This window comes from Lagopus leucura, unplaced genomic scaffold (assembly GCF_019238085.1).
Source record: "Lagopus leucura isolate 7727_CA_CO unplaced genomic scaffold, USGS_WTPT01 Super-Scaffold_73, whole genome shotgun sequence".
NCBI classification, from domain to species: domain Eukaryota; kingdom Metazoa; phylum Chordata; class Aves; order Galliformes; family Phasianidae; genus Lagopus; species Lagopus leucura.
This window is the reverse complement of record NW_024962252.1, coordinates 21,520,761-21,536,822: the sequence shown is the minus strand read 5'-3', so window position 1 is coordinate 21,536,822 and position 16,062 is coordinate 21,520,761. Positions and strand designations below refer to the sequence as shown.

Below are 16,062 nucleotides of genomic sequence, written 5' to 3'. Positions count from 1 at the left end.
CCTTTTCCTTTTCCTTTTCCTTTTCCTTTTCCTTTTCCTTTTCCTTTCTTAGCTGTAGAGATTCAGTAATGGCTAAATTCTTGCTGAGATAGGATTGATCTGCCACTCAGAAATTAGTTTTGTTCAAAATGCCTACTTACCTGAGAAGTTCTTTTAATGAATATTGGTAACAAAAAGCTTTGCTCCATTTCTCCATGTCTCTATCCCTATGAAATTTAGTCAAATACAACCTTTTCCATGTGACATTCTTAAGTATGGAGACATGGTAAATTATGTGTCAGTGCCAACTCAGTTAGGATGCAGCAATTTCACCACACATAAAAACTGAAAAGACTTATTTTTAAAATATTACATGGGATCCACTGGTACATTTGAGTTAAAAATGACAAAATTATTTTAGACATTAATACAGCTGTGTTTGTGCTTTCAAGTCTTGGATGTTGCAGCATTGGCAAAACAATGAAATATTTTATATGAGGAAAATCTGTTCTTTGCTACTTGTATTCTTGTTAGTGTAGGTTCTTAATATCTGCATGATTATCAATAAATGTTTTGTTGAGTGGTTTCTGCTGCAGTGACAGATAATAGATTAACAAAATGGATATTGTCAGGCTGAACAAGAAAATGCCTTTGCAAAAGATATTCTTATGCCTTCAAAATTAAAGCTCTGCACTATTTACCCAGCCAAGCAAAAGTCACACTAAGCTGACTGATTTTCTAAGTGTAATAAAAGCATCATAATTGTAGGATATACTTTCTAAAGGTAAAATACTAGTCTGCTGTTCCTTGATTCGTTATTCGTAGAAAGGGTTATCATAAACAATTTACAATAGAGGAAGAAGAACCCACATAGTTTCTACAGTGCTAATGCCTCTAAAGGATATGTCTTCTTAAGACTCTTAAGGTAGAAAAGCACAGATGAAAGAATGTCTGCAGTATAGCTCTACTGAGGAACTGATTCTGTGTGCAGTTTTACAGAACAAATACACAACAAATTCACTGTATTTTGATTTTACACAGTGCAATATATTCCAATGGATTGCCTGATGAATATTCCTTTCTTACTACTTTTCGAATGACTGGAGCCACACTTCAGAAATACTGGACTATTTGGCAGATTCAGGATTCTTCAGGAAAAGAACAAGTTGGAGTGAATCTCAACGGTCCAATGAAAAGTGTTGAGTTTTCTTATAAAGGAGTGGATGGAAGTCTCCAGACTGCATCATTTTTACATTTGCCTTTCTTGTTTGATTCCCAATGGCACAAGCTTATGATAAGTGTGGAAACAAACAGGGTTACACTTTTTATTGACTGTATAAAAGTAGAATCCCTAAACATAAAACCGAAGGGGAAAATCAGTGTTGATGGCTTCGCTGTGCTTGGAAGACTCAAAAATAATCCTCAAATTTCAGTTCCGGTAAGTTTCAAAATCTTGTATTACTAAAAAAAAAAAAAATGTTTTGTACTTAATCTTTCTATGGAACACATCTTCAGATGCTTTCTTAAAATACAGATGGCAGAGAATAACCCCCTTGGCAGGTAAGTACTAACTTTTAATTTCAAATATTGTGTGCATATATACAAATAGTGGCAGGTAAGGGATGATTCAGGCTATGTCTAAGTTTCATCAGTGAACTTTCTTAGGCAACAACACATCTGTCATTGGTTCTATTCTGTCTGGATATATCAGATCTATGTTCCCTTGTTTGTATCATATATGGAGCTTAATCTAGAAGGAAGTCTCAGGACATGGGCTTGTGGACTGTACCTCACATCAAAGAGACCAAAGCATTCACTGAACAGGAACTGGGATCTCTCACTTCTTTGTGCACACAAACTATAAGCTAGAGATGAGTAGTCCTGTCTCAGAATAAATATTACATGTAGTTACTACAAAGGGAATATCTCCTACATGAGATTGATCAAAACTCACTATGGTGGGTTCCTTCACTCTTCATTCCTTCATACGGTGTGACAAGAACAGGCAGTCAAATGATTATTTTATATCCTGTTTGTTAATTTATTGCTTAAAATATCCTCTTCATTCTACTATAGTGAGGAGAGAGTTGTTTTGGTGGAGAAAATCACACTGAGAGTAACATACAGAAAATACTGAATGCTTTTGTGCCCTTCTATCAAGAAAACTGAAGATGCAAAACCTCAGGGATTTTATTATCTGATGATCTGATTTAGTTCCCAAGATCAATGATTAATATAAAACACAGAGAAAGTGACATAGTCATAACTTCTGATTTAAGAAAACTACTTGTAGCTGTACATCTGCATTTTTCCTTCTAGACATCAGTGAAAATTTCTTTTCAGCCAGAGTTTTTTCAGCTAGTGAGTCATAATGCATTTTATGCTGAATAATATAAATTTCTTTTTTTTTTCAAGGATCCTCTTTACATGTCTTAGGAACATATAACATGAACAGCAAGGCACTCATTTCAGAATGAGTTGAATGGCAAAAGAGAATCATATATTTAATATATAGTGAACATTTTCCTTATTACTACACTGCAGATTTGCATCAACTTCGAAGTAAAATGAGTGAAGTGAGATACGTCTTGCATTAACTATGTATATCTCACATTATTTGCCAAAACTGTATAAAATTTGAAGTGTTGCAAGAAAAGCAACATCTCATAATTTGTCATATCTGTATTATATCTGAAATCAGATTCTCTTGGAAAATGGTAGCAGAGGTTTCTGAAAGTCGCTGCCTAATATGTTGCTCTCAATGTGGATTAGGATCTATCAGTAGCTGAAAAGCGGTATTAATTCTGCTGAGAACAAAAATTGATCTTTGAAAATATCATTCAATATCATAATGCTAGAGTTGATATTGTCATGATTAACTGTACATTTACTGACTGGTCTGAGGAATATTAGTGGTTGAATGAATGGATGGGATGATGAAAATATTACATACTCTAAAATATTCTACATATTTTAGCGTGAAAATCCACAGTCTTTGAAAAGGTATCTAGATTAAATTCACAGAGAGATGTAGGCAATAGTGTAATAGTGCTGAAATGTCCAGTATGAAGTATTACAGCAAATCATGCCTTCAGGTTAGACGCATTTAAAAACAAAGAGGGTTCCTGTTGCATGATGAAATAGTGGTTGGAGGAGGCAGCACACAAACTAGAAGAGTTATGGTTTTAAGCCGATCTTGTCAAGAACTTGCATTTCCCTCATGCCAGCAAGCATGCACGTACAGCCCAGAAGGTCAGTGATAACCTGGGTTCTATCAAAAGAGGGATGGCCAGCAGGTGAGGGAGATGATTGTCCCCCTCTGCTCTGCCCTCATGAAGCCTCACTTGAAGTATTATGTCCAAGTCTGGAGCTCCCAGCACAAGAAAAGTCATGGAGCTGTAGGAGCGGGTCCAGAGGAGGGCCACAATTAGCTGCAGCACATCTCCCATGAAGAAAGGTTGAGGGAGCTGGGCTTGTTCAGCCTGGAGAAGAGATGGGTCTTGGAAGACCTTTTTGTGGCCTTTCAATACATGAAAGGGGATTTGTAAAAAAGATAAAGACTTTTTATTTGGCCTGTAGTGACAGGACAGTGGGCAATAGTTTCACACTGAAAAAGGATAGAAATTGGATATAAGGAAGTCATTTTTCATGATGACAGCAGTGACACACTGAAATAGATTTCCCAGAGAATTTATGGATGCCCCACCATTGCAAGTGCTCAAAATCATACTGGGCTCTGAGCAACCTGATCTTGTGGAAGATGTCCTTACCCACTGCTGTGGATGGGTGATGATCTTTAAGATTCCCTTCCAACTCAAATCATTTTATGATTCTATGATTATGGCTAGAATTAATGAAGTTAGAAAAAGGAGCAGAGGAAAATTGGAATTTTATCCTCCTTCCTCTTATGCCATTTTTGGGTGTTTTCAACCCTGTGTTTATCAGAGATGTGACTTTTTCAGTGAGGCATACAAAAAAAGAACAGCAAGTAGGCTGGACATTTCAGACATTTTGTGGGGAAAGTGTCTTGCATTAAGTTCTGCCTCATATATTTTTAAGCACTCACATCATTAAGCATTATGTTAAGCAAATGTAAAGCTATTTGTTGTACTGGTGAATGTTAGATATAGGACACCCTACTTCAAGGATGAAAGAGCAAGATGAAATTAAGTCACTTTTACAGTTCATCATTTATTGTGCAAAATATTTCTTTACATCTTTGAAATGTCTGTGGAAGGATTCACGGTCAGTTTTTGAAAAAAAAACTCAAATCTTTTGGGTTAAAAGGTCTTAAAACTGAGGAATATGTTGTAGTTCTTGACAAAAAGAATTATGAAGCGCTGGAACAAATTGTTGAGGAAGAAAGAAGGTAAAAAACTCATTAAGTTTTTAAACCAAACCTACACAACAAAAAAAACTTTAATTCAGACAGAACTGTTGGCTTGACATAGGACACCCTAGATAGGATTGCATGGCCTGCACTATGAAGTCAAAACTGACAATCGTGGTGGTCCAGCCTGATATTATAAAACTGTAGATTAAGGAAGACCATATACTTTGGAATTATGATAAAGAAAATAAACAAGCAGATAGAATAGATATTTTAAAATGGCTTTATATATTGTACACATTTGTGGTTTAACTTGTGTATTTGTTTTCTCTTTAAATTGAGTAAAAAAGCTATGGTTGGGTACATTCTAGACTTACCCTTTTACTTGCTTGACTATATTCACTTTAAACATCTCATCAATCTTGGTTATTTAATATGTCCCAGGCATGATTTCTGATTTATTTCCAAGCATTGTTAAAGTATATTACTTATAGTAGTATAATTTTTAAAGGACATAAACTATGTTCCCTCTTCTTGTTTATATTTTTTCCTTCACTATTCTGTGAGTGCTCTCTTTATCTTGCAGAATAAATCAGTTTCTTATGAGTGCAAATAATACATCTCATTTTAAAAGATATTCTTTATTGCTTGTTGTTACTATGATTGCCTTGGAGGTATTATATAGAGTTCCATTAGAAATAATGTCTTGTCTTTGAGCCTCTAAAAGGACTTCTTCCAAGATTTCTGGAATGTTTTATAGGGGGCAAACTTTTATACAGGTTTACAGCTGCATTTTATCTTTTTTAAATAAAAAACACACAGTATTTTTTTTTTTTGTTTAATCTAAAAGTAATTCAAACAATCCATTATAAGCTCTAAGTAATAAATATGAGATTTATAATTATTTCAAAACCAAAAAAGAACCTACTTCCTGAATTCCATGCCCATTATGAAAAGGTAAGGGCATTAATTTCAAATTGCTCAAATATTAACTGCTGTAAAATGATAGAAATTACCTTAGTTTCCTTGTTTTCAGAGGCCCAGTTTCTCATAATTGACACTAAACACTTCATTAGAAGTGATCCTTGGTCATTATTTAATTGACATTTAATGCTTTTTACTAGATTAGTGCAGTTATCTGACTTGTAACATCTAAGAGGAAAGTAATTATGAGTATTTGCTGAACAGGGGTCAATTTACAGCACCGCACAGATTATGCCTGTGTAAGATAAAAAAAATAATGCCTTATGTTTTCTTCACTCTGAGAAATCTCACAGAATAAAATGATACATTTTAAATACATGCAGCTTGTCAATTGAAAGCAAATGTACAGATAGTAAATAATAGAATTCTCTTAGAACAAACATAGATATCATTGATTAAAAATAGTTGAGGAGCTCCCATCTGAAAACTGATCACAGCTGAATTATAATTTCCCTGAAGGGCTGTTTTTCCTTGAATCATCCCTGAGGCACCAATTACCCAGCAGGGCACAGGGAGACAGCTTGTCCAGAAGGCAGCTGCAGACATGTTCTGATTTAGCCCCAGAGGAATGTCATAGTTTTTCTTAAAGCCTACAGTACTGTTAAATGTTTAACTATGGACTTATCCTACTCCAGATATTTAAATCTTATTTAGATTTTAATAAACTTCCATATACCTAATCAAAAGCACTACTAAGACAATAGAATTGCATAAGCAAAACTGTGAGCAGATGTGAGCATTTCCATAAAACTTAAGAGGGCAAAACAGTAAACAGACAAACACAACTAATTGAATTTTACCTGTTCTATGAAATTAAAATTGAACTGAAATGCTGCAGGAAACTTGGAAAATGAATACTGAAATTATTGACCTATAGGTCTTACACATCTATGGGTCTTGAAAGATTAAATTTTAATAGCTTTGCTTTATGATTATCCTTGATTTATCTGAGGTTACTTTCTAAGATCTTTGTACCTGCATTTCATCCTTGACGACACTTTGCACTGATTTGATGGAACATCTACATGTAAGATCTTCAAAATGGTGGCATTCTTTTAATCAGCTCAATATACTCAGAAAGATCAGTGTGAAATACTGGCAAGGGAAAAACGGTCATATTTTCCTTTCTCAGTCCTCCCCTAAATGAACACAACGTCAGCCCCACCCTTTTAATATTTTTCCAATGAAATGGTTTTATTTCTAATTTTAAAAAGTCAAAGAGGTAAAACAAAAAGTGAAATGAAACATAACCTTAAAGCAATTGAAAAAGCCCAAAGCAAATTAATTACAAAGCAATCTGACTTAAAAAAAAAAAAAAATTGTTGCCTGACCAAGTAGTTGTCAAAGACATGTCAAATTATGATGACTGCTCTGAAAGTAATACCTTCTGTGCTACTGTGTTGGCTCATGACATCAGAGGTGGATGCTGGTGGTCTGGCAGCAGAGGCTAAACCTTTCCACCAATATTCCTTTCCACGTTGCTGCTATGTGACAGACGGTAGCAGAGGGGCAGTGTGACAACATGGCCTCTGACATGGAAGTGTGTATGAAAGAAAGTGGTGAGTGGAGACAGGACAAGGGGAAACGGGAGCTGCAGCACAGGAAGTTCCGCACGAATGTGCGTAAGAACTTCTTTATAGTGAGGGTGACGGAGCACTGGAACAGGCTGCCCAAGGAGGTTGTGGAGTCTCCTCCTCTGGAGATGTTCAAGTCTTGCCTGGATGCCTACCTGTGCGACCTGGTGTAGGGAACCTGCTTTGGCAGGGGGGTTGGACTCGATGATCTCTAGAGGACCCTTCCAACCCCTACAATTCTGTGATTCTGTGATTCTGTAAAAGGCGTGTCACTGAATTTCTTCATGGGGAAAAAAATGGCACCCACTAACATTCACTGATGCCTGCTGTACATTTATGGAGATCATACAGTAGATATTAGCACAGAGAAATGGAGGGTGATCATTTTAGCAGTAATGAGAATGGCGTGAAAGACAAACCACATTCCAGATTGCCATGCAGATTTTTATAGGTGCAGCATTCAGGCTCTTATTTACTGCCTGTGAAAATGCACAGCTAACGGTGGTGACTATCCTGAAAAATAATTTTTTGTAGGTGACAATTTACTGTACCAAACTTATTGTGCTCTTTACATTTGTTGTAGTTTCCATGGAAATAAATAAAAGGCACTACTTTCAGAGCAACCCACATACTTGTGCATGTTTCAAACATTTTAACTCCTTTCATATTCACTTCATGGTACAGTGATTTGTAAACAATGCTAGGTGTTTTTTCCTGTATGGGATGCCTCCCTCTCTTGTTCAGACTTATTTTTGTTTGCTTTTTAATCTCATGAGAGTACCAGGCCTTACATAGTGCTCACCATTCAAACTCCTTCTTGATCAAAACAAAATTATCAGTTTTCTCTTTAGCCATTCAAGAATGTTAGAAGAAAACATGAGGCATTAAAGGGATTTCCTGGCTCAGTGAGCCAAGCTCCTTCTGTAGCAAGTAATCCCATTTTATAACCTCATTATAAATTTTCTCTTTTAACACTGACTTTGTTCAAAGTTGAAAAATTTGGTCCCAACTTAAAAAATGTATAATACACATTTGCTAGTAGTATTCTTTTGAGATGGGTTTGTTGGCACTTGGAGAGTCTTGCATTGAAGTATAGCCCAACCCAGTAATTACCATTTTCTCATCTCATATCTTTCTCACCTTAATGCAGAAGCAAAAAAAAAAAAAAAAAGGAATCAACAACAACAAAATGCCACCAGTCAACAGCCCCGCCACAAACACACACAAAGAAGTAATTCTTATCTATATGTGAAAAAAGGCAAAACAATGTGTTGATGCAGATACGGGCTACTGGTATGGCTTTAAAGTCATTTTTTTCACAGTGTTTGCAGATATTGTAACTCTTTGCAAGTTGAAAATACAGCTCAAGACTATTGATTTCAGTTACATTTGTTGTTGATCAGACTTTCTGCATAACCTGTACCAAGGTACTTCCATTCAAGCAACCAGTCTTTCCTACTATGGTGCAGAATGCCAGCTATTTTGATTTTAATAGTCAGTACTCTATAAGATTTATGGGACAACATCAGGAGTATAATCCACTCATTCAGTATTATCTTTCTGCCTTTACCACAGAGCAACCCTTTCTTTTTCTACCACCTTTTTCTCTTATTCAGTCTCAAACTCCAATTTCTACAGTACATGAACTTGCTTATTTGATCTGGTGAATGAAGCAAGCATTCTGAGGGAAGAAGAGTAGAATCACACTGGTCCTGGTCAGATACAGTGGCAGTGTTCATAGGCAACCTTAATTTTAGTATCTCTGAGCTACTGAATGGACTACTGTTTAGTTTTAGTACTATTAAATTTCATTTTAACATTAAACAGACAAACAGTAGAAGAAGAAATTGTACCATGTCTATCCTTTTAAATGAGGAATAGATCCTTATTTAAATCAGAAATAGATTAAGCCCAGCTTAAGCATTCATTAAGAGCCAGTTACAAACTCCCAGCCTCTGCAGGTGAGCTTCAGGGTGAATAATGCAGAGAGTCAGGACTCAGAACTGAGTAGCATGTTATGAAATAAATTATCTAGGGGTCATTTGATCCCATTTTATGCTTTTTTTGTGAATCTTCAGATTCCAGATGCTCTCATTTTTATTATTGCATTGCCAGCTATTAAATTATAGTATACACTCAATACTTTCATGTCTATTCTGTCAATTGGTTGTCTATTATCAAGGATTGGGAAAGGCTTTATAATGAGAATTGAATAAAGAAGATAAAGAGTGGACTCAGATAATGGTGTCAGATAACACAACAGGTAAAAGAAACTATGATTCTGCCTCCTTTGTGCTGTTCACGGCACTCCGGAGGCTGCAGTAAATAGAAGAGCAGAGATGTGATAGCAAGAATTTCAGAGTGACAGCACTGAAGTGGAGGAGCTGAAAGGATAAGCAAAAAAGCAACTTGTGGACATCTGGGTGTTTTGCAGAAATCTTAAAGGACTTTAAACATTTTTTAGCTACAGCAGTCAGTATGCAATTAAGTTAATACAGGGAAGGTATCAGGAGAGGAAAGCACCTCGGTTCTCTTTGCACCAGCCACAGGCTGGCACTGAAAAGAGCAATGAAATATCCTAGCAGGAGTGCAGGAGGTAGCCAGAAGAAGGCACTAATATATTACACTGTGGGAGGGATGGTGGGAAGCTACTTCAGCTCTATAGAATAAGGAAGATTCAGAGGAGCAAAGAAATAAGAAGTGAATGCCCTTGGATACTCACGTTTCTATTTTCAGCTTCTCAAAAACAAATCACAGTCTTTGCCACACAGATCTCTATGTTGTTACAAGGTAAAAAATAATCCTTCTTCTTCCTCAGTTTGTCAGCCATTCATAATGAAATGAAAGGAAAAAGCCTGTGAATTTTATCATTAAGTTAAGAACTCACTGCACAAACCACTCATTTGTGAGTCATAAGCCAAGCTGGTACTATATCAGACGGAAGACATTAAACCTTGAACATAATAACTATGTGCAACAGTTATTATTGTAATATACTTTTGGTACTTAAAAATCTACTTGAGGCATGATATATCAGTGGATATGCCTCTGAAGATGTGCATCTGAGCTACTGAATAATTTTTAAGAAAGGCTAGGTAGTATTTAATCTACATATGCAAATCAAGAAAGACTCAGTGATACTTTCTGAGAAGAGGTTGCCTTAATCCGATGTCATTTTCCAGTGCCAAATAAAAATTCAAGGAATATGTGAAATTTCACAGATGTGTATTACTCAACCGCAGGGTTTTGCTAGTGTACATATGATCCACCTGTCTGAACTCCTCACACTTAGACCTTCTGTTTCTGTTCTTGGACATATCACTCCTCATGGACACAACTGTTTAGTCAGAAGAAATCTTTTTAGGACTGTGTGTCCTTCAGTAAAACTGTCAGTATAACATAATATGAGATAACTGCCTGTGTACTTATCTACTCTATAAAAATGAATGATGAATCTCACCTTCTCTTTAAATCTCTCAGCAGGTTTATGCTCCCTCTTTAAAATGCCTCCAGACATTGTGTCTGAAGGCATGCAGAGTGGTGATCTGCTCTAGAAGAAGCTCCAGAGGTTGAGCTAGTCCACTCCTGTGGCCTGTGCTGAACAGCAGCACCCCATACCCTCATCACTGCATTAATTAGTGTTAAATGCCTACCTTTCAAAATATACCATTAGCTGATCAGTTTTGGTCCTATTTAAACTTTGTCAAGTGTGAGCCCCTGTTGAATTAACGTTGTTTTGTCTTCCCTACCAGTTTGAAGTCCAGTGGATGCTGATTCACTGCGATCCCCTGCGGCCCCAGAGAGAAGGCTGTGGTGAGCTCCCAGCCCGGGTGAGCAGCGTTCCCAGCCTGACAGTGCTGAACCAGGCTGCCACTGAATCTATCAAGTTCACAGGAGCTTCATTTTTCTCCCTCTTTGTCCAGAGAAGTCTATTTCACCATACCTGACTGAAATTTGGTGCCTTTAGCAACCCAGCCCCCTGGAGTAGCAGCTTCACTTTAACTCTTCCATGCCTTCCTATCTTTTCCTTCTCAGCCCGTGCTAGGGTCAGAGGCTTTCAAAAGTTGTCCCTGACAGTGAAGAGAGATTGCTGTCTCCTTGCAGACTCCTGGGCAACCTGAGGGAGGGAAACCCTTGGTGGGAGGTGAGGGAGGGTGCCCAAAGCAACAGCAAGCAGGGCAAAGGGTTAAAGGAACTGCAGTCATTCAATCCTCTTCCTCCCAGCCTTCAGCTCTCCTCCAATCCCACGACCCTCTCCTAGGCAGTTAATAAGGAGCTGTGAGGGGTGCCTTCCAGCCCAGCTCACCTTTCGGCTGTAAGGCACATTTTGGTATTCTGTGTATCGTAGCACCTAGGTGGCTGCAAAAACTGTTCCCACTATGGCGTGGGCTGCATGGGGCTCTCTGCTTCTCGGGCTCTTCTTGCAGATTTTTTGCTTCTGCTTTGCTCAAGTAAGTTTATTCTGACTTTATCCCTGTTTTTCTCCCTTACAGATAAGCCAGACAGTGATTGAGGTAAGTGTGAGGAAAGGGATGGTGCTGCGTGCTAAGGGAAAGGGTCTGTATGAAGAGGGGCTGAAGGCTGTTTTTTGTCATGCCCTGGAACTGACCCGCTGGATGGTTTTTGACCCTTTTCTCCTCCACCTACAAATATGACTGGCTAGATTACTGCTGGAAAGTCTGGTGTGGGGAGGCAAGGCAGCCAGAGCAGCAGCTCTGTGAGGAGCAGGGCCCCAGCAGGCCCTGGGCTGGCCTCCGTCTCAACAGAGTGCCTTTGTGGGGACAGCCAGAGTTGGCTGTGGGTAGAACAGAGACCCTCATTATAGGACGCAGACCTATAAAAGCCTTTCTCTCAGTTTCCACATGCCGCGCCTCCCACTTCTCCCCTGGGAGCCTGGCACTTGAAGAAAGTTTCTCTGTAGACGCTAATGTAATCCTGTGGAAACAGGGCAGCCTCTGAAGCTGCCACTGAAATAGCGAAAGGGTTAGTTTTAAGCTTCCTCCCTTAGCACAAACTCTCGGGAAGACTGTCTGCTTTATACTGGCTGAGGAATTAGAATAGCTCAGTGAATTTTAGTGCTTGGTTTGCGAAGATCACTGTCTTTAATTTTGCTGCTCTAACATTAGCACATGGCTGGGGCAGGGAGTTAAGTCCCCCTGTGCCAGCACCATGGGAGCAGCAGGGCATCCAGACAGAGGAAGGGGTTTAACACCTCATCCCTGTGCTGACTGTGAGAGGAGTGTGCTGCTATCACCACAAAAGCGAAAGCATAGGGCCTGCTGGTCCTGACATGGGTGGGGAGAACACAGACCACCAGTGCCTGAATAACCCAAAGAAGCCCTCACTCACAGACTGGCTTTTACAGACTTAACAGGATCTAATTGCTTCTTCTTTTACTCCTTGTCAGAGAGGGCTCCCTGGTCCACCAGGCCCCCCAGGTCCACCAGGGCCACCAGGAGTTCCTGGCATTGATGGCATTGATGTAAGTATTTCCTAAGCATCGCCTAGGGAACAGGTGATGCCTCAAGATGTACCTGTGTTGTCCTCTACATTTGATTCTGGGGAGAACTGGCAGCAGAACTGCACAGGAAGCGATGGATATTATATTCTGTAGCAGGCTTGAGGAGTGGCTTTTCCGATTCTCTCTGACATTATAGGACATTATAGGAATTTTTATTTTATGTAATCATGGTCATTTGCTGTGATTAATTGCCTTAAATAGGGTGCAAGGATTTTATAAATCAAATTGCAAAAGGAATTATGTAATATCACCTTAATAAAGCACGCTAAGAAGTGGCATTATTTCTGATAGCAGCTACTATGTATTTTCCATTTCCTGACAGATCTTTCTGTGATTATTTCTGTTAGACTGTAGTAGAATTCATGCAAGTTTATTATTCATTTCCTATTAAAAAAAGAGAAAAAAAATCAGTTTGTGAATATTCCCATTAATCTGTAAATCAGTGCTTCTCACAAGGGTCCACAGAAGGTCCTTGTAAGTCTAATACCTTCCCTTTTGTCTCCCGTTAGGGAGAAAGAGGACCTAACGGCCCCCCAGGTCCACCGGTAAGTGCTTTCAGTTATTTTGTGCCTGCTCCGTGAGAGGAGAAGTACAAGGTTTTGTTTCTGCCTCCCTTTCTGCAGTATGCAAAATGTCTTCTGCATTTAAATCCCAAAGGGTCCAGATGGTGACGCAGGCAAAGCAGGATCCCCAGGCCTGCCTGGAGAGCCAGGAGCTGATGTGAGTATGCTTGACTTTATGGAATTTCTTTAAGAAAGAGCGCTTGGTTTTAGTCTATTTCTGTAGAAGCATGACCTTCTCCTGAGGTCTCTGGCTTCCTCAGAGCTGCCAGCTTAGTGCCAGCAGCACAAGCTGGGGAGAGGTACTTCGCTCAAGCTAAAACGTGCTGTCTGGAAGGAACACAGCTCTGTGTCCTCCCTGCTGGAGTGAAGCAGACGAGGAGCAGCGTTGGGTGCCGCCACCCTGCTGAATAGCGTGCCCCTAGCAAGAGCGGCCGTGCCGCACACGGGCAGAGCGCCACGCTGTGCCGCGCGGCACAGGCGCTAAGGCGAGCCGGCTCCCCACGCGGCCGGCCGGCAGGGGGCGCTACATCTGCCTCTAGTTCTCACTGCAGTGCTGCCGCGGGTCCCCACGGGGCGGTTGGCGCCTGAGGAGGGCGAGGCGGGTGGCGGTAGTTCTGGGTGTCAGATAATAGACAATAATACAGTATATTACAGTACAGGTAATGCACAATACATCACCATACATCTACCACAATGGAAATAAACTAAACCGCTTAATTTTATTGATGATTGAAATACTGTTGCAGGATCAGGGTTTTTCTTTATTATTATTATTTTTAAAGGTATTAAGAGAACATGGAGCTGGAGAAGTCTTTAGTTAGGCTTCAAAATTCAAATCTGAAGGATGAAATGGGCTCTCATTACTTTCAGTATTCCTTACCAGCTTCCTTTCTTCCTGGCAGCAAAACAGGACCATGGCCCATTTGTATGTGTCAAAAACCCATAAGAAGAGCTGCAACTTTTATAATTCTATAGTTTAGACTATATAGTTTATATAATTTATAGTTTAGGCATGATTTTCTCTCCCTTGCCAGGATTCATTATAACACAATCAGGTGAAACAGAACTTTCAAAACTCAAGTCAGCTGTAAACACTCACTCACACTTGCCTGTACACTCATGTTTATCAGTGAGTGAAACTAATACTGAAATGGTATATTCTGAAATGGTAATCCTTTTTCATTTCCAGTAAAAAAAAGAAAGAAAAAAAAAAATAAAAAAAAAAAAAAAAAAAAAAAAAAAAAAGACCTTATTGTAATCCCACTGAGCGTTCAACTTTTAATTGGGGTTTTGGATTTATAATTCCTTCTTCCCTTTCAAATTGGTGTGGCGGTTCTGACTTCTTAAATTCTTGCTTTTCTTTCACAAACTGTTTCAGTGTCAGGTTTAATAGACTGAGTTAAGATATTGTACAGTAATTGCCTGTAATGATCATGTAAGCTTTAGAAAGAAAATTAACAGAGAATACATCCCTGTGGGTGAACACTGACTTGCTGGAGGTGAACCAAAAGAGGAAATTATTGGACAAACATAAAAGCAAGGCATTTCTTATGGTTCTCTGGAAATTTCTAAACTGTCTAAGCTGATTAGAATTTTGGAAATGAAAGTAAACAAAAGAACCCCAAATGAATTTGCAGTTAAAGTATCATTATGACTTTTTACTTTTAGCTAGGTAAACAACGTGCTTTTTTTTGTTCAGAGTGATTAACATAAGGGTGTTCCAGTTCATTTAGATAAGGCAGTCTCCGTAGCTTCTTTTCCCAAGAGGCAGAAGTTTGTGAATCAGTTATTCCTGAGTGCTGTACGTGGCTATCAGGAAGTTGGGGAGTGACATTTCCTTAAGAACCAAACTACAGGGAGCAATGACTGATAAAGTGAACCAATGTGATCTTTAGGATCAATCCTTCCGTCATCTGTGACAGAAAGGAAGGGGAAAAACTTTCCCCAGAGTGGTCTTTGGTACTAATATTGAACTGCCACTGCTTTCTTCCTCAGATATTAGTTTTTCTCTTGAATTTGCGATTCGACAGAAATGATTAGTGAAGGTACATAGAATCTCCATAATTATGTTCCTACAGATTGACTTTAGTAATGCATGTTTCTCAGGGAAACTCTGACAATTTATTTTAATTCCTTTTGAAGTGCACGTGTGTAGAAAGTGGAAAAAAGGCCTCTATAAAACTAGTCTTCCTTCTGTTATTTCAGATAACAACTTACAGGTTTGAGAGTCTTGTTGCTTCTTTCAAATTGTAGCTGTGAACAATTCAGTTGAAATGGAAAACACAGATGGTTGTTTTTAACTTGAGCTATAAACTAAATTTGTCTGTTTCCTATCAGGACAAAATATGATCATCTGAATTCAAATGTGAAGCTTAATTATAATTTAACAGAATCATTTTTAAAGGACATTTTTCACAAGCACTGATTATTTGTCAACAGAAGCTAGTGCTTTTAACTTAAGCAGTGTTTAAACATAGATTGGAATTTGTATCTCAATTCCACCTGTACATGTAAATAGGCATTTCAGTGATAAGGCTACTGCACTTACTCAACTCATCTAACAGCTTAATTATTCTATTGTTGAGATGTTTTTTTCTGTGATCAAGAAAAGCATATGTAACCTGTACATCTTACACATTACTCCCAAAGGGGTTAACAGGTCCTGATGGATCACCAGGTGCCACAGGACCAAAAGGACAGAAGGTAAGAACAATATTATATATAAAACGACTTAGGGGTCCTGGCTGATGAAAAATTTAATATGAGCCAGCAGTGGGCATTTGCTGCCCAGAAAGCCAATGTATCCTGGGTTCCATCAGAAGAGAGGTAGCCAGCAGCATGAGAAAGTTGATTGTCCCTGTCTGCTTTGCTCTTGTGAGGACCCATCTGGAGTACTGCATCCAAGTCTGGTGACCCCAGCACAGAAAATGCCTCTGAGGAGCTTCTGAAGATGGACCAGAGGAGGGACAAGATGATTAAAGGGCTATAGCTCCTCCTATGAAGATAGACTGAATGAACTGAGCTTGTTCAGCCTGAAAAAGAGAAGGCTGCAGGGAAACCTCATTGCGGCATTTCAGTGTTTAAAGGGAGGTTGTAAATATGAGGGAAATC

The 16,062-nt window shown here is 38.9% G+C and overlaps 1 protein-coding gene across 1 annotated transcript in view; it reads left to right on the top strand.

Moving 5' to 3' along the window:
- Positions 1-16,062, top strand: part of COL9A1 (collagen type IX alpha 1 chain) — a 64,529-nt gene that overhangs the window by 6,855 nt on the left and 41,612 nt on the right. The window contains exons 5-11 of the mRNA XM_042862216.1: positions 1,021-1,417; positions 10,620-10,697; positions 11,361-11,381; positions 12,275-12,349; positions 12,898-12,933; positions 13,046-13,108; positions 15,601-15,654. Coding sequence (XP_042718150.1) covers positions 1,021-1,417; positions 10,620-10,697; positions 11,361-11,381; positions 12,275-12,349; positions 12,898-12,933; positions 13,046-13,108; positions 15,601-15,654 — 724 coding nt within the window. The remainder of the gene's footprint in view (positions 1-1,020; positions 1,418-10,619; positions 10,698-11,360; positions 11,382-12,274; positions 12,350-12,897; positions 12,934-13,045; positions 13,109-15,600; positions 15,655-16,062) is intronic.